The following is a 27,140-nucleotide window of genomic DNA, read 5'->3' as shown; positions in this document are numbered from 1 at the left end:
GGCTTATTGTCTACATATGGTTTTTCATTCAGCTTTTATATTTAAATTTGCATTTTATATAGTTGAATAAAAATGAATTAAAATTAGAAATAACAAAGCAGTCACAAAAGTTTATTATTTTAATGTACTCTTGAAAAATGCTATGTCAATACTGATTTTATCCTTTTATCCCTTTATACTAAATACTATGACCAAATCATTATTAAATAGAAAAAAGTAATCCCTTTATGAGCTGTCACTAAAATAATTATCTTTGTAGTTGATTCTTTCCAGAATAATGAACTATTTCTAATCCTTTTCCTTGCACCTCTCTCTCTTTCTCTCTCTACCTTCCCTTTTCTTTGTTTCTCCTCCCTTCTCATTCTCTCTTGCATCAAGAATAATATAAAAAAATTTTCTATCATTCAAAAATATTATTTTAATATAGACAAATCTATCTGTTGAAGATAAAAATTAGAACATATTATATGTGATTTTAAAATATTTTTAGAGGAGTATTGGTTATGAAATATTTATACCCATTAAGGCTACACATTCAGGTATAGGTAAAACTCCAGTTGCCTCTGCTATATCAAAAACTTTTTTAAAAAATTACCTTTTTACCTAATATAAACAGGTTTTTTTATTGGACACATTTTCAAATATGGGTAATATTGTCATATTCATATTTACCATTTAGACACTATTCTAAATGATTTACAGATACAATATCATTTAATCCTCACAGGCATCTTGTGAAGAAGCATTTTACAGAAACTGCAGCCCAAGAGTTCTCAGGCCATAAGCTTCAGAGCAAAGTTTTGCATCTAGAGCAGTCTGGATCAAAATGTACACTTGTTTCCATTCTCTGATGCTAAAAGGTCAGGAGCCTTGGCTGTACCTGCTGCCCAGGTACTGGAAATCCTTCATGGGGCTGTTCTGCCCAACACTTTGGAATGCAAACTCCCTTGAGCAAGCGCTTGTTTAGCATAGTTTCACAAGAAGCCTGTCTGTCTAAGGTAGTCAGCGAATATTAAAATAGTCCTAACAATAAAATAACACTCAGTCAACCGTGTAGCCTTCTTCAGAGGGGGAGGAGAATAGCTCACTTTCCCTAGAGGGCCTGAGAAAGATCAGCTTACAGACTCTAGCATAGGGTGGGACCCTTCCTCCTTCCCTCCATCTTGGCGGCGGCATGTGTCTCTGGTGACCATCACCTTGCATTTGCTCATGGTTGGGGCAGAAAACATTAGCAGGGCTCCTTCCCTTCCCCACCCTAAACATACTCAGTCCTTTCACTGACCTGGCTTCTGATTGGAGGTTGGTTGCTTCGAATAATGACCTCCAGGACCCCACTGTTGGTTACAGCCTGTTTATATTATTCTTACTGCAACTTAAGACGCCTGCAGGGGCATGTGAGAAAAGGTAAAAGACTGGTATTTTCACATCCACAGGTACCAGAAATGCAGAAGACCGACAGCGTTCCAGCTACCTAAGTGGGCCCAAGGTGATATCTGCCCATGTTGCCTTCCAGACTGGCTACTTGCCACGATGAGGGATCTTCTTCAGTATGTCGCCTGCTTCTTTGCCTTTTTCTCTGCTGGGTTTTTGATTGTGGCCACCTGGACAGACTGTTGGATGGTGAATGCTGATGATTCTCTGGAGGTAAGGAGTCAGCAACATTTTTTTTCTGATCCCAGCCAGTCCAAATTTTCTCTAAGTCCCACTGCCATATACAAAACTCAGTATGTTTATTAAGACTAATAATAGCAAAAATAGGCAACGTGGGCTGACTGATTACTAGTGAGTCTTTACATTATCAGCTCATTTAATCCTCATAGCTATTTTATGAGGTAGGTCTTATTGTTATGCCAATTCACAGATGAGGTAATTAAATAGTCTCTCTGTTTTTCATAAGGACAAATTTACACAAGGGTAATTAAATAATCCCTGCACTGTGACCTCCAGAAATCCACCTCTTCCATTGCTGCATATACCAGATTGAATAACGTTTCAGTAACTCCCTTTCCTTTAAAGATAAATTCAATCTGATGACAGTTTTAAGAGTAGTGAGGTGGACTTATTAAATAAGAGTGATAATAATCTAAGAGACTGAGTAATCAAATGCAAGGCATATAAAACTTACCCAATTTGTATGCAATAGAAAAATGTTATCTTAATGAATTTCCAAGTAGAAATAAATATCCTGTGGAAGAAAGAATCGTTCCAGTCCATCCCAATGTAAAGGGGATAGACATGGGTGTAAGAAATCCTCTCTTAAAAATCAATTGCTCTTGGGAACTGACTATTGTGCAAGAGATGAGTCAGTGAGTTCACAGTTGAGGATTCTATTTTTCTCACTGGAGAAGCAGAAAGAAGTAATTTTGAAGTTCAAAAGCATTTTTCTGTGGCCATAGAAAACTGAGAGAGGTAGAACTGAGTGAAAAAAAAAATCAGATCTTCAGAATCAGCTGCTATTCATTATCAAGGTTTAGGAAAGTGTAGGTAAGAAAAAGAAACAGTATTTCAGGAGCTCAAACAAAGAGTATAGAGCAACACAATTTGCTCTTTTATGTACTACATCCTGAAGGGAACAATTTACCCTAATAAATGCTCTAATGCCACTTCTGTGAAGTTAGGAAAAATACTCAAGTGTGAGTTTATATATTTTTCTTCTAATTTTCTTTATTAGATTCTCAAGTTGGAGTTAGAAATAGAAAGTAATAATCTTCCTATTTTGCTGTGCATTATTTTTGCTGTTTACTTTTTCTTTTAATTTTCCTCTGACTTCTACATAGCATTTCAAAACCAAGGAGTTATAAATACTATTTTAGTGATAGAAAATTACACTTCTAAAAAAAATGTGATAGAATTGAACTCCTATAAAGAATATCTGCTATAAGTGAGTCTAGTGATGCATTTTATCTGGCCATGAGTATAAGCAGTGAATGAAAAAAAATGCCCTTTGAACAGTGCTCAGGGAAAAGTGCAGCAGATAAAACCTTCTGCTGCCATTAGTTTGTCATTATCTACACTGCCAGTGGTAGGTGATTAATGCAGAAATATGTTGGAATTGAGAATACTTAAAAGTATGTTTTTAAAAATGTAAAAAAATGCAAAATCCTATCTAAAGACATTGTGAAAATATTTTCTAAAACAATTTAAAGTCTTTCTGCTTAAGCTAACATAATTGCTAACTTCGCTTGATAAGAAATAGAATTTTAGAAAGGGTCAAACCTTACAGAGAAAGATATTGGGAGTGCTGGCATTTAAAGCACCTTCTTGCGTTTTAGTACATCCAACCAATTTACCATCTGTCCTGTGCAAGAATACGTCTGGTTAAAATGAATGGAATGAGCAGGTCAGGTTATTCACCTCAAGTAAATCTTTGCTAATCTTGGGCAAGAGTTAGTATTTCTTAGCTTTGTTCTCATTTTTCATCCTTGCAATGTATTGATAGAATAGTCTCCAAGAAGCCTCCACGTTCTAAGAAGAACCCCATAACAAATCAGGCTCCCTTTTCTTTCAACCATCTCTTTATTTCCCAATATTTTTAATCAGAGAGGAAACTCTCATAATAATTGCTACTTCAATTGGTCAGGATATAAAATTTATACTACTGTTCACAAATCTGAAGATTCTGATACTCACTAGCTGAATTATACTTCTCTTCTTCCTTGCCATCTTCCTCATTTATATATATCACCTTTTGGTTCATATAATAGCTCACATTTAAAAATTGTTGTACAAACAACACAAAACTCTGTGTTGTTTTTTAAAGCATACCCATGGAACATTTAAGCAAGAAGTATTATGAATTTCTAGCTTTGTTACTATTTTAAGATAATACAAGCATGAGAGCTGGAAGATGGATTCTATGGTTCAATGCAACATAACAAAAATATAAAATATATGTCCTATAGAAGATACTATGCTAACCCTACTAGGGGAGACAAAGACAAAGCAAGAATAGGTCCTGCCTTCCAGAAATGTACATTTAGTGAGGGGAAAATGGAAACGCATGAAACTCTAAAAATAGGCATAAGTCAATTCATATTTTAAGAAAGAAATGAATAAGATATCACTGGAGCAGAAAAATATACAGTGAATATTTCCTGCTAGGGACACTGAAGCAAGACCTATGGAAGCAAAGACATTTGAGCAAAGACTCAAAAGGATGCAAGGCATTTCAAAAGGTAGAAATGACAGCCAGGGCCTTTCAGAGAAGAGGACTATTTGGCAGAAGTACAGAGTGAGGTCCAGGCATGTTAGAGGGTTAAGGTGAGTAACACTAAGCAAGAGGCAGAAAAAGGTCATATATTCTTTTGTCTTACCATAGTGTACCTGCCTCACTGAGGGAAGATTTTTGTATTAAGTAAAAATCTTAGGGAAAAAGAAATAACATATGGAATTGCAGTATGCACAGCCCCAAATCAGGAACCAAAGGCTCTCAGCTACCATCCTGCTTTTGTCATTATTGGCTCAACTGGATCTCTGGGAAGACTGATGTGGGGACGAAAACTTGGGTTTTGAAATTTTTCAAGCCTATATTTGCATCTTGACCCATATTAACTTTCTTTTATGAAGTAACTTAATTATTTTGTCTCCCGCTGTTTCCTCAATTATAAGGTGAAGTTAAACTTAGTTGTTTCTAAGGTTCTTTCCAGTCTTGATTTCCTTTAACATCAGAACTCCATGACCATGTGTGCAACTGCAGAGTTGGCTAACAACTAAAGGACTGATGCTGTCTAGAGCCTTCCCAGACATTGCCATTAGGAATCTAGTGTGAACATTTTCCATTTTTCTATAAATTATACACTGTCTCTTTCTTCCTTCCACCTTCCTTTTCTCCCTTCCTCTCTTTCTTCCTTCCACCTTCCTTTTCTCCCTTCCTCCCTTTCTTCCTTCCTTCTTTTCTCTTTCTTTTTCTTCTCCTCTCTCCTTTTCAATCTTTTCTATCCCTCCTTCTATTTTCTTCCTTTCTCCTTATCTTTTTACTCTTTCTCCTTCACCTCTATCCCTCCCTTTCTTTCTCTCTCTTTTCTTTATTTCCATCTTCCTTCATTTCACAAATATTCCTTGAAACCTTTGTATACCTGGCACTGTGGTAGGTACAGAGTTATAAAGGAAAATGAGACTTAGAGCTTCCTTAGGTTGCTCCTAGTGTAGTGAGGGAGACAGGCAGGTGAACCGATAGTTTTAGCATGATGTGGCAAGTGCTGCGATAACAAATAACCCCTAATGGGTTCTCACCCAGTCTTGGATAATCAGTGAAGGCTACCCGAAAGAAGAGGTATCTGAACTAGGACTTGAAGGGCAGATGAGTGAGGCAGGAGAAGTAAAGAATACTCCAAGCACAGGAAATTGTATGCACTGAGCTCTAGATACGAGAGCACTGTATGTCTGTGGCATTGTGTATATTTCAGCATGGTAAGAGTTTCCAGTGTGGTGAGGAGAATACGGGAGCTAGGTCATCAAGGGCTTTGCATATCATGTAAAATATAGATCTTCTACCATAAGCAAGGGGCTTCACTCTAAGCAAATAGGTATGTGCTTTTTAGAAAGATCAATCAATCATTCTGCCTGCTTGTGGGGGGGGGTTGGAAGGTGTAAAATGAGGTATGGGGAGATCAATTAGGAGACTTATCATAGATCAGGAGGGAAACAATGGTGGTCTGAACTAGAGTGGCAGCAAGTATGAAGAATTATGTAAATATATGGGGAAACTCTAAAGAACTCACTGGTTTGTAACTGACTGCGTGTGTGAAAGAAAGTGATGAAAAGAAGGAAGACAAAGTTGAAATCCACCTTATTGATTTCGGACAATTGGCAGGATACTGAAGTCACTCACCGAGAGCTTAAACAGAAGAAAATTAATCATTGTATAGAAGTCATAATGGATTAATGTCTCTGGATCATCCCACTATTTTTTTTTTCCTGCCTTAATATGTTGCACAAAACCTGGATATAGGAACACGATTCTTTATAGAGGGGAAGTTTAGAGGTTAGATTTGATGTCACTGGGAACTGAGGTTAAATCCCATTTTGCCAGGTAGCATCTGTATGAATTTAGACAGGCTTTTAAACTGCTATAAACCACATTTCCTCTTCCATAAAGGGAGAATAATAATACACACATCAGAAGTTTCTTGTGAGGATTAAATGAGTTTGTGTATCTAAAGCATTTGCTGTAGTAGCAGGAAAATACGAATCAGCCAATAAATGTTAGATATATTATTGTCTATTTGCAGTTTATTGTTTTGTTTTTGCCCTGAATAAGAGGATGACATTTTGCATAATATTCACTGAGCAGAGAGATATGAGATTTAAGTTCTATTCCTATTTTCTTTATTGATTTTATTGCAGAGATTTTGTTTACTTCTCTGAGCTGTGGTTTGCCCATGTTGATACTTAGGACTATTTCCTTTTTGTTTGACCAGGGGAGTGAGGCAGACAATAGAGTCAAATAGCAAAAGTTATCTATGAACGACTCACATTTAACAAAACAAATTATGAATTATTTATTATTGTGTTAAATATAGAATATGTAGTTCTAATTATTCACACTGAAATAGAAAGGTAGTTTCTTCACACAGTTACTGATATCTCAATTATCAGAAGGAAAAAGTATTTTTACAGGAGGATTCCATTTTCAGTTAATCTTTTGTTAATTTTTTATTAAAAACCTGCTATGTACCAAACGTAGTTACGATTGAAATTTTATTACCTCAAAAGAAGGTTGCTCACTTTTGAATTTATTTTATTCCTATCATCAGGTTCTCTTCTGAAATGTCTGTTTGCATTAATGATGCTATAATTCTTTCAGACAGAAGGCAAATATTAAAATGATTAAATCTAGCATGCACTTTGATCCTTTATATAATAGTTTTACTTTCCAATTGAATTTCAAACACTTTCAGTAGACATTTGAAGCTACAAATATTCTCCCATTCATCTCATGATTCCTTACAGGACCTGGCACTGACAACCAGATAATAGGAGCTCATAATGTATTTGTTCACATGAATTGATGGAGCACCTATTAAAAGACCTGGCACATTTGTTGAAAGAATGAATAAATGAATGAAATATAATATTAGGTGACCTTTAGAAATCTCATGTTGTGCCCTAAATAAGAAGAGAAATGACTACTTTTTTAAAGCAAGATTTTATATCTTGCTACAATTTAAATTTTTCAAGATGAATGTTTTGCTCATTTTTAAATTTCAGAATATTACAGGTGTACAAATGTTTTGGCTACATGAATTGCTTTGGTACAGTTGGAGTCAAAGTTATAAGTGTGCCCATCACCCAGAAAGTGTACATTGTACCCATTAGCTGTGATTTTACCCATCTCCTCCCTCCCTACGCTTGATTTCTATTAACTTTTACTTCCATAAGATGTTCATTTTTTTAAAGATAGCAATAAAGATATAATCTTATGAAATGTCTAATAAAGTTGATGAAGAGTGAATTCTGGTCTGAAATAAAGACCATTCTGGTCATACAATAAAGAAAATAGAATGTGGCTTTTCTGCCTGGTGTTTCAAAGATAGAAAGAAACAAAAAAAAAGACGAGAGAGAAAAAGAAAATTAATAATTTACAATAATTCACTCAACAAAAATTTTGATCTCTGTCACTGGGAAGTAATCATTGCAAAGTTGTAATATCTTACTTTTATAAAGAAAGCATTCTGATGTATGTAACTTAAATAAATTAAACAAAAAATATTAAAATTTGAAATATTTGGAGAGTTCAGATATGTAAACCAAGTGAAGATCACAAATATTATATTTTTATACTAAGTTTGCATTATCCCATTTTTATCATTTACACTTTTAGCCAGTGCTCCACAAATAACCAGATAGAGGTAAAACAAATGTATTTCAGCAAATAAACTCATGACTTTCTTTTATAGCTTATCGATGTAGAACATAAAGACAGCCGAAAGGAAAGGTGACATCTGTTATGATTATTTTAGTCTTGCTCCCTCATCTTTATTAAGGCCTGTCTTGACTTCTTTTAGACTCTAGGATAGTAAAAAATATAAAATATAAGAATAAAAAAGTTCAGAATCCCATTTTTAAAAATTCAAATGTATTTTATATTAAAATTGAAAATGTTTCAAGTTTTAGTAGTAAAACATGTTATTTACTACAGTATTATTAAAAATTTCCATCTTATTAAATATATCTAAGTAAGTACTGTATATAGGCAAGTTGTATCTTCAATGTTAAAGTACATTAGCATAAGGATGGTAAAGTGGTGTGAAAATTATAAATTCTTATAATATATGTATGTAAGGTGGTTTTAAAAATAATATATCTTAATGGCTTATTTTTCTTTCAGTTTATGCATTATTTGTGTCTCTACATTTATAATCTAATGCCTATTGACAAACAAAAATCTTGTTTGATAGTGGTTAGCTAAAAATAAACATTTACCTACTGTGTATAATTACTATATATGTATGTGTAATATATATTATGTATTATATATATATATATATATATATATAATCTACTATGCCACTGGAGAAGAGATAAATACCAAATATTTTTTAGTATCTCTAATTCTCAAGGATTTTTGAGTATCTCTAATTCTCAAAAAATACACAAAAAATGGGCAGTAAAAATTATTACTGTTTATATTTCAGAAGTGATAAGAAAATAGAAATTGGCACAGATTAGGATAGAGAAGTCTTAATGGAAGACTGCTACAGAGTTCAGAATAAGAAATCTCAAGATTAAGGAACTAATTTATGTTATGCCACTGTAACTCACCTGAGAAGAGTTATCATCAATATGGTTTCCTGAAACTTTTTGGTATCCTGCTCATTCTGAATACTGTAGTAAACACTTTCCCGAGCAGTTGAGCAGACAGCATTCAGGATTACACCAAATCAGCATAAGGTCTCCAGTTTAAATAATAATTCTTTGGCATCTGGATTTAGCTGTTCTAGTTTATTCAGTCAATTGAATGCATATATTAAGCAACAATTGTGCATGTAGTGTATCCATAACCATGTTCTACTCCAAAGTTCAAATGAGAGTTAAAGTGTGTAGATTAGAAAGATTGACAGATTTTTTTTCCTCAATAAGCCTCTACTAAGCACCTATTATGTACCACAAAAAAGAGGCTGTATACTTCTTAAAGGAAGGTACCATGTCTATTTTGGTCATTGCTGTACCTCCAGCATTTAGTTAGCATGTTGATCAGCACGAGACAGGCATTCAATAAATATAGTTTGAAAAATGGCAGACAGATGCACTAAATGCACCTATAAAAGAGAATAGTTTGCATAGTTTGTATGGCAATAAGTGCTATACAAATATGGACAAATTACTGTGAAATCTCAGGCTAGGAATAGGTTAACTCCAGCTGGAGAGACTGGGGCAGGCCTCATGAAAGAAGGGATGTCTTTGAAATGGAACTTGAGTAATAAGTAGAAGTTTGACCTGTTGAGAGCAAGGGAAGTTATTCTTATTAGTATAGCAGAAGGAGAAAATTAAAATGCTTTAAGGAACAAATAGCCAACAGATATGAGAGAGGCAGATTGGGTAGGAACTGTAGGAAACTTGGTGAGCACAAGCCCTACCTAAAATGGAAGCAGCTACTCCTCTCTTGCTAAATGTCGCTTTGTGGGACTGGGAAGTTCAGGTGGCCAGACTGACCAAGTTCTGTAAAATCTCTACATTTTAACTATTGTAACTGATTAAGAGTTTTTTGCTGGCCTCATGTTTGTGACTTCTACCTTATTGTAATATTTTGGAAAAACTGATTTATCTCCCCACCCCATTTAGGAGATAATCTACTGCTCACTTTCAGAAACAAGAGATATTTATTGAAATAATATACAAATTACTTTAGCATTTTTATGTTATTTGTTAATGTATAAATGACATGTTAGAAGGAGAAAGTTTAAATTTGGACCCTTCTATTTTGGACAACCCTGTGAGATAAAAATTATTAGCAAGTATTTTGCATTTTTTGCCCTTTAAGTAAGGTTAACCATTATTTTTTAAGCATCAGTCTGCTTTTTAAGAACCCTTTCTTAAAACTTTCAAGAACTTAGAGTTGCCATTTTATAGAGTTTCTAATAAGCCATTTTAAAACAGAAATAGGTAAATGAAGACTATATATTATAACAAAGAGGACTTTTCTTAATATGATAAAATAAAATCTTTCAACCTTGTCTTTTGTGCACAAAGGCACCTTTAAGAGTGTCTCCAGTAAGTGCTATATTAACACAGAAGTTTAGTTAATTACAGCCACTATTCTCACGTACCTTAACTCAGTGTGAATTCCAAGCAATCTAATAGTGTGCCCCTGAGCATTAATACCTAATGAAATTGGATTCCTTGTTTTCTCTAATGAGCTCATTGCTTTTCTAAATATGGTCATTGCAGGTAAATGATCAATAGCTTTGAAGTTGACACCAATACTGGATTATTTTGGCAAGACAGAAATACTCATTAGTGTAAAATAAGAATTTGTGTGTGTGCATCTCAAACCACTTTTAAAATAATGTCCTGTATAACAGGAATGACCATAATAGACTAGTTTATTTTAGTGGATGGCTTAGACAGTAGGAAATTGTGGACAGTCATTGATTACAGAGCAATGGCTTCAAATCTATATCACCTGGGTCAAGTTAAAATGAACTGGATCCAGTGCATTCCTGTTAAATGAGAAACTGAAGTGCAATAGGCATGTGGAAGGCCTGTTTTCTGTCATGGTATAGCAGTTCAGAACAAATTGTCTTTACTGTATTAATTTCCTGTAGCTGCTTTAACAAATGATTGTAAACTAGGTGACTTTAACAAAAGAGAAATTTGTTCTCTCACAGTTCTGAAGACCAGAAGTTTAAAGTCAAAATATGGCAACTCATCTGAAGGTTCTAAGGGAGAATCCGTTCCTATCCCCTTCCAGCGTCTGGAGGCTGTAGGCGTTCCTTGACTTGTGGCTGCATCACTCCAGCCGCTGCTTCTGTGGTCGTGTTGTCTCCTTTTCTGTCTGTGTCTCTCCTGTGTGTCTCTGATAATGATGTTCATCGTTAGTTTAGGGGCCACCCAGATGATCCAAGATCACCTCATCTCAAGATTCTTACTAAATTATATCTGCAAAGACACTTATTTCAAATAAGGTCACAGTCATAGGTTCTGGGGTTAAACATGTGAACACATTTTTCTGAGGACCACCAACTTTCTCCACTTTCATTGTGGTTAGTCAGTAAAGCTGAACACAGCCGCCTCTCGGCTCCTCATGATGTTTAAGCATTTTACTACCATATCTGTTTATTGAGTGAATCATTTATGTTGTGTATGTTTATAATATTTAATCCTTAAAACTACCCTACCATCTTCTTTATACACATAAGTAGATTGTGGTTCAATAAAGGTAAGATATTGCCAAAGGTTACAACACAGGTAATAACAGTGTCAATTTATATTTAATAGTTAATGCATATGTAACTTATTTATATTTAGTGCATGTATAATTTAGATGTTCACATTGTGCTTTAGAAACTGGTGTTAAATTTTACAAGATGAATTTTCTTCATTAGATTTTTGGTCTCTATGTTTCTCTGGGTCAGATATAATCTTCCATAAAGTCTAAAACATTGCTTCCAGATACAAGCTTACAAAGAGCAAGTCAAAGTGAGGTTTTATAGAATAATTGTCTTGCCATGAGATTTCAGTATGGGCTTACTTCCTGTGAAGCTATCTTCCAATACCCAACTCTGGAGTACTTTAGCCTGAAATGGAGCTGGAAATTCTTTAAAGATGGATTTAAACATTTTTTACTTTCATGTTTTATTATTTTTAGCACATAATGCATCATTTTTAAAGGGGTGATCATGATATTTTGATACATATAATGTATAGTGATCAGATCAGAGTAATTAGCATATCCATCATGTCAAACATTTATCATTATTTTATGTTGGGAACCTTTGCTATTCTCTTTCTAGCTTTTTGAAAATATATATTATAATATCCTATGGTTAACTTTAGTCATCCTACAGTGGTATAGAACACTAGAACTTATTTCTCCTACCTAGCTGTAATATTGTATCTTTTAACAAATCTCTCTATCTTTTCCTTTACCTTGCCTTTCCTAGCCTTTAGTATCTTCTGTCTTACTTTTTACTTCTATGAGATCAACTTTGTAAGCTTCCACATATAAGAGAAAACATACGATATTTAACTTTCTCTTTCTGGCTTATTTAATTTAACACAATGTCTTCCAGTTCCATTCATATTGTCATGAATTACATGATTTCATTTTTTATGCTGAATAATATTCCATGTGTATATATACAACATTTTCTTTATCAATTCCTGTGTTGTTATACACCTACATCGACATCAATTCCATATCTTGGATATTGTGAATAGTGCTGCAAAACACATGAGGGTGCAGATGTCTCTTTGGTAAATTGATTTCTTTCCCTTTGAATAAATGCCCAGTAAAGAGATTGCTAGCTCATAAAAAATGAGTTTTATGTATATTGTGATGCTTAAGTGTACACACACACACATACTGCTGTGTTTGAGTCCCGTTGCTTCCATTTATTAACTATACTTTCTTGGGGTTATCACTTAATTTCCCTATGCCTTCATTTCTTTATCAGTAAAATGGATGACAATAATAACATCTCATAAGGTACTTTAAGTAATAAATAAAATAATAACATGCTGAATTGTAGCTGCTTCATAGTATAGATGCAATATAGAATTATTAATTATAATCAACTATCAAAATTTCATATATAAAGTAATAATGAAAATATCACATTCAAAATTGTGATAGAATTACAAACAGGTCAGTTTTATTTGGCACACAACACACCGTTAAAGCAGAACATGGGGCAGAGAGTTTCATATGCATATACTCCTTGATATGATATTCTTTTGCAAAGTAAAGTGTTTTTATGTTCTTTCCTTTCTTCTCCACATCAACTTAGCCCCCCTTCCTTTGCATTCCTCTTCCTAACCTGCTCTATTATTTATTCTTTATTGGAGAAAAACTTAAGTTTTCATTTTCCAAGGTAATTCTTTGTTAAACTTTACTAAACTATTCCCAGATTTCCAAGGTAATGTGAATCCATAATTGATTCAGAAGAAACAATCGTATTAGCTCTGTTCCATATGCATGAGCTCTGTAAAGAATACTTGAAACTATTTTCCGTTGGCATGTTTATAATTCTAACAAATCCATTATGACTTACAGATTATGGATAAGGTATGGGAAGGCTCAGGGTATTTGGACCTTTTAGCTCTGAGTGGACACTTAGAGTCATCAGTACATCATTTCCAAGTAAAAGTGATTTATATCTGTCAAGTTGTATGAAATTAATGTTCAATTTGTTCACATCCATATCATAGCTTAAGCATTTGTATTATGTCAGTGAAGAAGACTTTATTTTATGTATTAGTGTCTTTTCATTTATTTGTGTTCTTTGCTAATTATTTTAGATTTATGAACCTCTTATAAAATAGCACCTTTTTTCCTGGAACTCGCTGTTCATGATGAAAAAAATTAATGTACATTACTAGTAGACTCAAGATACCAATAATTATTATCTATTTTATACCATTTTTCTTTTGTGAGTAAATGTTGGCACAGAGAGGTGGAATGAATTGTTTCCATGTTAAACAATGACTATAGGATGGAAGCAGCCATAGATATTTGAATATATTATGTTTAGTTTTGATTTTATCCCTCTTAACCATGTTTTATTTTCTTCCCAGCCCCCTTCTGGAAATGGACTTAGTTCCTTCCTGGTCCAGAAAACCTTTAATTGTCAGTGCTTAAGGGAAAATATTCTAAAATGCATTGTTTGTTGTAAATGGAATTTTCATCATGCTTGTAACCACTGCTCTTTGCATCAAACACAGTAGCCACGTTTTTGCTTTGATTAAAGGGAACTAAAATGCATCTGCATGAGTTGTTGACACCGTGTGTCTTCTCTGACATCCAGGTGAGCACAAAGTGCCGCGGCCTTTGGTGGGAGTGTGTCACAAATGCTTTTGATGGGATTCGCACCTGTGATGAGTATGATTCTATATTTGCGGAACATCCTTGTACGTATGCCTTAGACTTCTCTACTTGCCAGGAAGGGAATGCCAGAGAAAACTGAGCTCAGGCTTCCCTTGTGGGTTTTGTGTTCTATAGTTCTATATCAAGGTCTTGTCCTGTTTGAAATGTTTCAATTTGAAATTGAGTTCATTTCTGAAATGTTAATTAAAACATTTTAAACGTATTTACATTTTAAAATATTTTAAATGTTTTAACATATTTTATCTTTTTCCATATATTTTCCATGGAAAATATCTTTTTCCATATTTGGAGTGTTTCCAAAAACACTCTTTATATTTTAATATTTAATATGTACTCTTTATATTTTAATTTATATTTTAATATTTTATATTTTAATATTTATATCTTTATCTTTGTCTATACTATCTCACAAGTTTTTCTTTTGTTTTTGCTTAATAATTTCAAATAATATACCAAATATTTCTTTAAAAATTGCTATCATATGTTTAAAGATAATAGAGACAAAACATATTACAGGAAAATAACATATTTTATCCTCTATGTAGGGATATTACCTATGAGAAAGTAGAATTTTATTTTTAGTTTTTGCTATCTTTTATACTGCCACAATTAGATAATTCTCTTAATGGCCCTATGGCCCTAAAGTGTGTGGTCTCAAATATTTGTTTGGCATGGCTTCTGTTGATATAGATAATTTGAGTCCCCGTAAATCATCATTTTAATGTCATCCTAGCAGCCACATTTCACATGATCCCCCCAAATATCTATTTCCAAATACAAATATATTTGTATTCTTTGGGGGTAAAAATACTTTATATTTCTGCTACTTCCCAAAGAGCTGAGCATAGTGCTTTATACAATAGGCTTATAGTAAACACTTTTTGAACTGAAAATGATGTTTTTAGATGCTATGATTTTATGATTAAAATCGACAGGTTAGATGAAAAGCCTTTCAGAGGTATCTTTAGGCTACAACTTATTTCAAAGAGAAAGTCTGCAGTTATTTCTATTGAAAGTTTACTAAGAAAGAGAGAGGTGGAACTAGGAGCAGAGACAGAAAGAGACAGGTAGCCAAAGAGGGACACAGACTATGAGGATTAGTGGATGAAAAAAATCAACATATGTGACACGTTATAACAGACAATATTAAAGCCAGCTCCTTTGTCTTCCCTACTTTCGGTTTTAAATTAAGTTAGGTGTTAGCAAGGCCCAAATTGCTATAAATAAAGAGATCTCTTAAATTAAAAAAATCTAATTGTTGATTATTTCAATCTTTTTCCCTAGCATTTATTTATTTATTTATTTACTTCTTTACTTCCTTACTTATTTTAGAACATTGGATTGTGCCAACAAACACCAGTCCTGTTATCAAAGCAAAGTGGTTATAGTCTCATTCAAAGTAAATGATGGATGATGGCACCACATAGCAACTTCTCTTTTTCTCAAGATAAATTAAAAGTAAACCCTTGGAATGTGACGTTTCCCCTGAACAGCTATTTCAGTCCAAAGGAAAGCACTTAAAAAGAGCAATGCTCTAAAATATTTAGGAATTGGGTGCCTGAAACATTTTTTAACATAATTCATAATGTCCTTATTTTATTTTTGTTTAACAAAAGTGCTCTTAATTCTTTTCCTTTTTCTCTCCCTGTGTTAACTTAGTTATACCTACAAAGAAACATAATTTGGTGAATAGGAATGGAAATTCATTTGATCACAAAATTCAGTGATGTGGTCAGAGCTGAGAAGAAAAATGAAAGATTAAATATTTCAAACTTTTAAACACTATTGTATACGTTTATGCAAGACGAAGAGAGAAATCACTCATCAGCCCACTATACAGAAAAAAACACTCTTTATATTTTAATATTTAATACACACTCTTTATATTTTAATTTATATTTTAATATTTTATATTTTAATATTTATATTTTTATCTTTGCCTATACTATCTCACATATTTTCTTTTGTTTTTACTTACTAATTTCAAATAATATACCAAATATTTCTTTAAAAATTTCTATCATATGTTTAAAGATAACAGAGACAAAACATATTACAGGAAAATAACATATTTTATCCTCTATGTAGGGATATTACCTATGAGAAAGTAGAATTTTATTTTTAGTCTTTGCTCTCTTTTATACCGCCACAATTAGATAATTCTCTTAATGGCCCTATGGCCCTAAAGTGTGTGGTCTCAAATAGTTGTTTGGCATGGCTTCTGTTGATATAGATAATTTGAGTCCCCGTGAGTCATCATTTTAATGTCATCCTAGCAGCCACATTTCACATGATCCCCCCAAAAGAAATTCCTTTCTGACTGGCATGAACCATCTACTTACAAAGCTGCTCTCCTGGAATCTGGATGGCCGTGGTACCCCTGGTCCACCTCCTAGGTGTGAGTCCTGGAGCTCTTGAGATACCCTGTATGTGGGGTGGGAGGCAGAGAGTCCTGAAGGGAAGGATAGGACCAGGACCCGTGAGGGTCTGCATGAGGGAGTTCAGGCCACCCCAACTTAATGGTACTGCTCTGGCTGGGTAGTCCTAGGTTCTAAAAGGGGACTTGAAAATTTTCAAGGGAGGTGCTCCAAAGTCCAGGGACCCCTTGGCCTTGGACACTGAGTAGGAGGCCCATTTGTAGATAAGTATGTGGTGATCAAGAGGATGTGTTGAAATAGTGATATTACCTAATGAGTTGCATGTTTTTCTCTTTCCTCTATTTTGTGAAAAATGAGTCTTATATTTAAAACATTTAAATTTTTTGAAATAATGCCAAATTTTGAGGTTTTGCAAATTATCTTCTAGGAACAAATATGTACTCATATATATTATACTAATAGGATAATTACATGTCCTATATTCTCCTGTTAATAAGGCAAGAACTGATTTTATACATTGATTTCCTCTCTCAGATGCATCATAAATTATTTTTTATTTTTAATAAGGAAAATTGGATGCATTTTTGCAAGCAAAATTTGCCAAATAAGCCCTAAGTTGGCTTACCATTGAAGAAAAATTATTTAAAATTCAAGGAATCCCCAGATCACTATAGAAATAAAATATATTTGGTGTACTATGAAAGGAATAAATTTTATTGCTCTTATTTATTAGCCAGCTAGAATAGTAGTAGTTCTGACTTCAGGTAATTAACCCTCTCTTTGTGACATAATTTCCCTAATTTTAATTTAGCATAACTATAAGTCAGAGTTTAGAAGGCTCTCACAATTGAAGAGGCTTCTATTGTAGAAGATGATTGCTACTATTCCACTTTTATTTACCCAATAAAATAATCTTTTCTTTCCTGGACCTTTGACCATATATTATTATGGGCTGTAGCTTATTTGACAATATAAGTTCAAAGGCTTGATATGGAATGTTGACCAAGAAGAGTCATGATCTGAAGAGCTGAAAGAGAAGATGATGTGGCTTCCAAAATAGTCTTCTACTACTTAATAGAAGAAATGAATTCTCCTCCTTCTAAAGATCTGCTGATGGCTCCCACTAACCTGAATAGGCAGGAGAAGTCTTAAAATATTTTATCCTGCCTTCCTGTGCCAAATTTTAACAAAATATTTTTAATTTTTTCAATTAAACTTCAAACAATTATAGTGATAATTTATTCATATCTTCATTCAACCCCTATTGGGTAATTTTGTAGAGCAGATATTCTATATTCAAGTTAGCACTCACTTAAAATACTTATGAACAAGACTCTTTTCAGAGCAAGAGGCATAAAGGAAAACATTTGTTTAATACCAACTATCTACCAGGATGCTATCTGCTAGGATGCCAACAAACCAAGTAATCATCAGTGCTTAAAGAAATAATGTCAATAATCTCCTAACATTTTTGAGTTTTATAAAAGAAATTAAGTGTACTCATGTCCAAGTTCATTAAAATGTGAATTCTGACTTCTGTTGGTGGGCCTATTTTAATGTTATAAAGTTGTCTGTTTATGATGCATCTCTGTGAGTTAATACGTTTTCCTCCTTTGTCTCTTCTGTAACCACATGCCCTGGTCTTCCAGTGAAGTTGGTGGTAACTCGAGCGTTGATGATTACTGCAGATATTCTAGCTGCATTTGGATTTATCACCCTGCTCCTTGGTCTTGACTGTGTGAAATTCCTCCCTGAGGAGCCGTACATTAAAATCCGCATCTGCTTTGTTGCTGGAACCACATTACTAATAGCAGGTACCGGTCTGGACTAGCAATGGGGTAGAGATACTCTGCTAAGGACTTGAGGTGAAAAAGATGGGTACTATCTCAAAGCAGTTCATTATAGGATCATATGTGGCTTGCTTTTCTAGATCGAATGAATAAAGAGCATATCTACCAGCCCTAAATTCTTTAGCTTTGGAATTAGATAATTTGGTGGTTTTTTTTGGTCAATATCCCATATCAAAATATGCCAAAGTTCTCAAACTACTTTTTAGCCATTTGAAAAGTTATATAATGTTTCAAATGTTTAAAAGAATTTCTTTTGTGGTTATTCTTGAAGTTAAATCCTAAAGTAAGCCCTAAACCACCACCTCCTTAGCTGCACCCAACCCCACCAATTCTTTTTAGCAATGAATTAAATTGTGCCAAATCCTGTATGAAACTTTTCCCATGCACCAACCCACTTGATCATAAATGAAACAATAAACAGATCTATTATTATCCCCACTTAAGCAGCAGATAAAGAAATGGAATTCTGAAGACTAATAAATTAAGCATGACTAATAAACAGTAAGTCAGGAAGCACTTTCTGTATGTGCTGTTTATTAGTGAAATGGCAAAATTGATACATTACTCTTGTCTGTCTTCAACTTCAAAGCTTAGCACTCCTCTGTTATAGCATTATATCTTCTTAGAATCTGAATGCAAGTTGGGAGGAGGTATAGGGCTGAAGAAATCAAAGTACAAAAGGGTTGTAAACCAAGGGGCACACCCCAGAGAGAAAACCATCTTCTTGTCTGATAGCAGCAAAAATTTAGTGGAACAAATATAAGTGAGAACCTGACCAGACAGTTTAGGGAAGTGAATGGATATGGGCTTTGGAACTAAAAATACTTGGAGATAGATTTGTGTGATCTCTGTTTCTTGATTTGCAAAATTGATTTGCAAAATGAGTGAAGCTGGGGCAATAATATCCACCTTGAATTGCTGCTGTGAACATTCTGTAGAGCAAGCTCTTAGCAGAGGGCCTAAACTTTTACACTCAGAACTGGGAACTTCCTGATTTTTTTCACACAGAAATGTTGAGTTAAGGTCCTAAAAATCCTCAGGTTACATTACAAAATTATAAAGGTTTAATAATTTATTCTTTTTAGGACATTTCATTTCTATATCCAGCCTACTGACAGCATGAAGCTTTTGCATATAACAATGTATTTTATTTAATAAATTTAAAAATTATTTAAGGCTACACAATTTTAGTCCAGAATATTTTTTGAGGCATCATTATATATATATATATATATATATTTTATAAAACAACAAAGCAAATAAAATTTAAAAAAAAATACAAGTCACTGAAGAAAATTCTGGCAGGAATGACCGCAGAAATGACTTCATGACCAGGGATGACCAAAGCTTTGAAACCATCATTCAGAATTAGTATGCTAAATAAACACATTTTTTAAAGGCCATAATATAGTCTGAAGTTTCAGAAAAGTAATATTTAATGTAAATCAGTGGGTAACAATGTTATAGAAAAAGTGTGGCAATATATACCCTGTTTTCTAAAGGTCATATGTTCACGATCTGGTTCTTCTTAAATTCCTTGCATTAAATAATTAGGAGAAAAATGCAATGAAATCATTATTTAAACAGAAATCACAGCTTCTCTAGGAAAAAATGTAAACGTTTTTTTTGAGGACTACGAATTTTAGAAACAATGCTTGAACATAGCTTTTTGTCCCACAACTCCTCATCTTTCTTTTTTGTATCTAGGCTTTGACATACAATTGATCCCTTTAGAGGACGAGAAACCTAGTGGCATCATTTCAAACCAGCCAATTATCAGAGAGGTATAATTTGTGGAAATCAAATTTTATTTAAAGAGAATAACATTTCTTGTTCCATTCTTATATGGCATGGTATATAAGGACTTACTTGAAAATAAACCAATTTTTACTTTAGTTATTTGTCTCTGGCCTCAACAAACTAAAATGAATGACTTTAAAAGCATAGTTTCTATATAGGTGCTAATTATGTAGCTGGCATAGCTTTAATCGTGGGGCTAAGGAACAACAGAATACTCTTAATGATATATACTAGCAATTTAAAAATTGCTTGTATATTATATGTATTATTTGTATTAGACTCTGTGATCTTTTTTTTTTGTTTTGCTTCATTTTGAATATTTTCCTTTATACAATACTGATATAGCTTTGGAAAGATAGGAAAATTAAAGAAAATCAAGGTGGTTAGTTTAGGTTTACACAACCAGATGAACACTGAATTATTTTATTTTTGTATTTCTCCTTATGTATAAACTGAAATAAAATTTAAATTATACATAAGGTAGAAAGGAAAAGGAGGAGATATAAGAGGTATCTAAAATTTGAGTTGCCCAAGAATCCATAGTATTGTTACCTCTCTAAATGTTGTCATTTGTTTTGGGTAGTAAGCAGTTTTCCTTGGATTTAAATTTGGAAAATGCCCCATATTATTTTTAGTATCCTCTCTTTCTTTTAGGTGCCCCAGGAATCATTGGTTCTGTGTGGTATGCTGTTGATGTTTATGTGGAACGTTCTTCTTTGATTTTACACAATATATTTCTTGGCATCCAATATAAATTTGGTTGGTCCTGTTGGCTTGGAATGGCTGGGTCTCTGGGTTGCTTTTTAGCAGGAGCTGTCCTCACCTGCTGCTTATACGTCTTTAAAGGTAAGAATAAAATAAAATAGCATACTTTCTTGCCTCCATTATCATTTTTCCTAGCCCAATGGAAACACATCTCAGAAGAACAAAATAATATTTTTCATTTAAATTCCTATCTATTATCATTAAAAATTCCAGTTGTTCAAGGGCAATTGAACTGTAATACTCAAAACTTATTTCCCTGGTAGTGATATATTAGTTGAGAAAAATATCCATGGCTACAACCATGTCCAATATTAAAATATATAATAGTTATTTTGGCATGTCATAATCTTATATATATAAAAATATATATAATATGTATATGATATTTATGTATAAAACTTCATTCAATCAACTAAATTTATAATTAACATTAAATGGAGAAGTAGACTAAGAGCCAGCCAGATTGTCTATTGTTAAATAATTTAATGTGTTATATTGAATTTCTAAAAGTACGACTTAAGATACTACTAAGAGACTATCTCTCCTCATCAGAAAAAAAAAATGCTTTGCTGAATTTTAAATCTAAAAACAACTTTCAGCATGAAAATACTAGATTTTCTTAGGGTTCCTAGATGATTCCTGCTGTGAATATCTATATTCTTTCCCCTTTTGGAGAAGAATATATAAAATGGCATTATTTTTTCATTTCCAAAGTTTATGGAGTCATATTTATTTGTATGTGTCTGCATTTATCTCCTTCAAATAGATGTTGGATCTGAGAGAAACTATCCTTATTCCATGAGGAAAGCCTATTCAACTGCCGGTGTTTCCATGGCAAGGTCCTATGTGGCCCCTCGGACAGAGACTGCCAAAATGTATGCTGTAGACACAAGGGTGTAAGATGCCACTTATCAATCTGTGTTGATATATTATTTAATTAAACAATAAATATATCCAAGTCAATAAAATAGCATGCTATTCCAGGAACATTTAGACTTCGTGTTCAACTAAATTAAGTGCTAGCTTAATCAAACAGTTTGATTCTGCTGTCTTTTATCCTTTCTGTTATTCTCGTATTATTCTCTCTGTTTCTCTTCCCACACACTTTCCCCATAATTTAAGATAAGGATGTGAGGATGTAGAAGTGTTTGTGGTTTCTGTATTTCTATTAGAAATTATGACATGGTGATATTAAAATAAAATGATACTTTAAAAATAGAAAGCAATCTCAAATGAAGCCAGAAATCCTAATCTTTGAAAGGATTTACAAACTCTTATCTTTCTCCTTGGCCTTTGGTTCATTTTTTGTAATCTCAACGAGTGGGTGAGTTATTTGATAACTTGGAAGAAGATGAGTCTTTGAAATTCAAACAGTATATCAAAGCCTACTATTTCTCTGATTCTGTAAAAAGAGAGAAAGAAAATAATAGCTTCATATACCAGCCACTGGTGGGCGTTAAAGATAGGAAGTTCCTCTTCCACATTCTAAATGTCAAAGGCAAATGCTAAATTAATAGTGGAGTCAGTGGCGATTTTCTACCTCATTAACAACATAAAATATCTGTGTATTATTTCACCACTATTCTAACTTTGTCTGCATATTGTCAAATTGTTAGACTACAGCAATAATAGTTCAACCATGGAGTTCACTCATTAATTGAACATCCAAATATTTTTCATGGATGCATCATATTAGGATGCACCCATGCAAGTGTCCGTTCACCATTGGATTCTCAGAACCCAGCAAAATATTTGACATATGACAAAATTTAACAAATGTATGTGGTTAAAATAAATAAAAGGTCATAACTCTCTACTGAAAAATTAATTTTCCCTTATAAAATGTGTTATTTTGAAAAAATAGAATTATATACACACATAAAGAAGTCAGTGATGATTGCTAATAGCTTTTTCATCCATATTCATAATGTAATCATCTTGAATTTTTTTAAATTTTAGAGTTTTTGAAAAGGTTACCAAATTTAATCTCAAGTTTTCTGATTCTTTTTAATTCACATGAATATCATTAATATCCTTAAGGCAACCTTGCAGTACTCTAAAAGAACATCAACTGAGCTAGAAATTAGCTCTTTGGGAAAATGGAAATTAAATTGTGAATTTCTGAAGACACCAAAAGATGTGTTTCAAATTTAAAATGTTAAGAATAATGTGAAAATGAGATGATGAAACTCAAGTGCATGTATTAATGTTGTTGAGAATGTTGGCCATGACTTCCCACAGTATCTCTTTAGCAGTGTTCTCTGGAGCTATTCCAATCTAATTTTAGAATTAAGAGCAATTAATTCACCTTTATTTCATGGATATTATTAACTATATAATTGACATTAAAATTATTTTTAGATCATATACACTAGTTATTTGGGTATTATCCTATGCATATTATTTTGTTTTTCTTTTTTCTTGTTTCTTTAAATTTTTATTCCCATTTTAATTCTATGATATGTTTTCTGACATGTTTTATATATTCTAATAAGTCTCTTGAAATTCTCCATGGCAAAGGCAGGGAAAAACAGATTAGGTTGTAAAGATGTTAATTGTTTTACCTTTAAAGATTTCATTTGCATAATTAAATATTTCAGAGACTCATGGTGATAATTAATATGTATAACTGTTTTGAATATTTTCTCAATTAAAATGTTTGTATATCCTGAGGGGGATAACAATGTTTGGGTTTTTTATTTATTTGAAATATTTATTCCTAATCCATTATAATTTAATGAAGCATCTCAAAATAAAGCATAAAAGAGAATATATTTTGTATAGCAATTAGTGAATAACAAAACAAATATCAAATGGTAAAGAATTAATAATTGACATGGTGGTTGATTAATAAGGCAAGAAAGAAAAAATAATATAAACAGTATACACAAATAATAAGTTTATTATGTTGAAACATTAAAATAACTCACTAAATTCTGGGTACTATAATTTAGTCTTGCCTGTTAATAACAATAAAGAAAGAAAAAAAAGAAAAAATTGGAAATGCTATTTACCTACTCCTTTAACTATTTACTTCATAGTGTTATATTTTAAAATTGAAATTAGCCTTTTATTATTACAAAATTTGTCTATGTGCATTATAGAAAGTTAGAAAACACAATGAATCAAAAACATATCTTATTTAAATATCAAGGTACCATATTCTCTCCACCTAGAACATCACTACTATTAAAACTTAACAACTACCTACACATCCCTCCATATAATCTTTATACACATACACACAAAAACATTCATATGTACACATATCTCTTTTTAAAGACATTATTCCATATATGTTGCTTTGCACCTACTTTTTTTTAAGTTAATAATCTTTGCCTTTTGAGAGCATACATTCTCTATCTAGGAGAGAGATTTTGTCTACCCCAAAATCATGACAATATTCTCCTGTTTTCTTCTAAACTATGAATTTTAATGACTCCTCATATTTTATTTTGTGAAACCTTATTTATTTAAGTATAACATACATTTAAAAATATGCCCAAATCATAAGTGTATAATTTGATAAACATTTACAAACTGAGCATAGTACGTAATTGGCATTGAGATCAAGAAATAATACTATACCAGCACTCCAGAAGTTGTTTTTTCACACACTCCCAGATGATGCTTCTGTAGCTTGCGTGGCCCAACGTAACTGATTGAGGTTTCAAAATCACTTTAAGAAAAATATCTGAGTGAAGATGATTTCCATACAAGGGGATTGGATAGTATAATAGTACAGCTTTCTAATTATGTCCTTCACCATATAATTTTGTTGTTTTTAGTACTGTGAACTTTAAAATTTTTTAAATATACTGAATTAAAATGCAATGACCACAATATATAGTTCACAAACAAATATATTACTAAAAGAAGTTGATTGACTCTACACACATGCACACAAACAAATGATGTTAATACTTACTGGGGTTAAAATTAAGTAGACCACTTAGAGTATAAAGTCAAACGTATTTCTTTTGTTTCCGGAGTTTCATTTCTCTGACATAGGTTATATTTTATGTGTTGGTGGAATGTCATAAAGACTCAGTATTTCTTTTTGTTTCAAAATATGAACAACTGTTTCAGTACAGAAGGAACATCTGCCACTTACTTTGGGAATTAAGTTTGATGCTCAATTTAAATATGAACCCAAAATTTTTGAATAAACTTATTTTAAAGAATATGAATTTCATAGCAGTTTTTGGTTATGAATGGGTCATGAAAAATATCTTATATATTTATACATACATCTTGGTTCAATAAGAATATGTATTGACTTTAAAAAACTTCTTTTAAAAATAACAATATTTAGGTTGGCATATTTTTTACAGAACACTGTACTGAGGTCCTGAAAAAGTGGTTTTGAGGTTTATTTTTAATTTGACAATTACTCAAACCAATAAATTTTAAGATAATTGACTTCTTTTCAGTTTCTATTCATAAAAATTAGAGAATAATACAAATAAATAAAATATAGAAAGAAATAAAGAAGATGGCAAAGATGTTTTAGACAATTTTCTAATAATGCAAAATATAGTAAAAAAAAATAGAAGGGAGAAATATTATCTTTTTATGAAGTAGCCTTCCATAGTCAATTACTAGTTTGATTATCACATCACCATAACTTCATTTAATTCTCACTTTAGAGAGAAGTACCACAAAGTGTTTTAACTAATTTTTTCCATAGAACTAAAAATTCACAAACACACACACACACACACACACACACACACACACACACACACAGAGTGATATTCAGGAATGTAGGTATTTTCTTCCAACTTTTTTTAAAAACATAAAAGAAAAATTTCAAAGTTAGAAAAGAATCACTACATTAATTATTTAGAAGTATGGAGTAATAATAATTTAGTCCTGAAAAAAATTTTGAGCATATCTTGTTTCACCCTTTTGTTTTACCAAGGTGCTTACTGTTTTAATTATTTTGGATAATAACACAATAAAAATAACAGAAGCTCTTAAAAATAATAGTGTTATATACAATAATACTATGTCTAAGTTTGTAAGATTATGTACACAATGGAATATTATTCAGCCATAAAAAGAAAAAAATCCTATCATTTGCAACAATATGGATGAACCTTGAGGACATTATGTTAAGTGAAATAAGCCAGGCACAGAAAGACAAATGCAAAATGATGTCACTTATATGTGAAATCTAGAAACGTCAATCCCACAGAAGTAGAGAGTAGAATGGTGTTTACCATGAGCCTGTGTGGTTAAGGGGCAGGGAGGATAGGAAGATCTTGGTCCAGGGATTCATAATTACTGTTAGATTGGAGGAATACATTCAAGAGATCTATTGGACAGACAAGTGACAAGAGTTGATGATACTATGATTTGAATGTGTCCCCCAAAATTTCATGTTTTTGAAGTTTAATCTGTCTGTCCTCTGTTTCATTAATGGATCAATGAGAGCTCTACCTTCATGAATGCATTAATGTCACTATCACAGGGATGTGTTTGTTGTAAATGCAAGCTCTCTCTGGCTCCCTTGCTCTTGCCCTCTCACCTTGTCATGCCCCCTGCCATGTCATGACACAGCAAGAAGGCTCTTACCACATGCTGACACAATGCTCATGAACTTCCCAACCTCCAGAAACATGAGCTGAATTAACTTTTTTTCTTAATATATTACCCTGTTCGTGGTATTCCCTTATAGCAACAAAAATCAACTAAGATGATACATTGTATCCCTAAAAAGGCAAAGAGAGTCTATGGTAAGTGCTCTCACCACAAAAATGATAGCTATGTGAGGAAATGAATTTGTTAATTAGCTGTATTTAACCATTTTGCAATGTATATATACTCCAAAACCCCATGTTGTATATGATAAATACATATAATATTATCTGTCAATATAATTTGTTTTTAATAATCTGTTGCTAATTTATTTAAAAAACATTTACATTATTCTGTATGCTATATAACAGGTATTTTATACTTAATGGAAAAGCCTGGAAGGGCTTACTCATCGCCTTCATTTCCATGGCCAATCAAACATTAATTGCTACAGATTCTAACTCATTAAAAGCCTTCTAAGTCATTCTTTTAGTCCAAATCATTATCTTCATCCTAGCCCAAATCTTTATTTTCTTTATCTGAGATGATTGCAACAGCTCAGCTTCTTCTTTTCCTTCCTCCAATCTATGTTTCATACTGCAACCAGACTGCCGTCTTTGGTTTCTTAAGATAAAGTAACAAAAATTGTAATATATATATATATATATATATATATATATATATATATATATATATATAGGCTGGACATTAGTTGAC

The 27,140-nt window shown here is 32.6% G+C and overlaps 1 protein-coding gene across 1 annotated transcript; it reads left to right on the top strand.

The window, feature by feature from the left end:
• The first annotated feature begins 1,134 nt into the window (after positions 1–1,134).
• Positions 1,135–25,573, top strand: CLDN16 (claudin 16). Its single transcript, XM_020286731.2, is given in 6 exon segments — positions 1,135–1,463; positions 1,465–1,644; positions 13,968–14,070; positions 18,075–18,239; positions 20,730–20,921; positions 21,607–25,573. Coding segments are annotated over 6 exon segments (921 nt in total). The 5' UTR covers positions 1,135–1,316; the 3' UTR covers positions 21,741–25,573.
• Positions 25,574–27,140: the final 1,567 nt, after the last annotated feature.

The sequence above is a fragment of the Microcebus murinus genome, chromosome 1 (assembly GCF_040939455.1).
Source record: "Microcebus murinus isolate Inina chromosome 1, M.murinus_Inina_mat1.0, whole genome shotgun sequence".
In the NCBI taxonomy this organism is placed as follows: domain Eukaryota; kingdom Metazoa; phylum Chordata; class Mammalia; order Primates; family Cheirogaleidae; genus Microcebus; species Microcebus murinus.
This window is presented reverse-complemented; position numbering and strand designations above follow the sequence as displayed.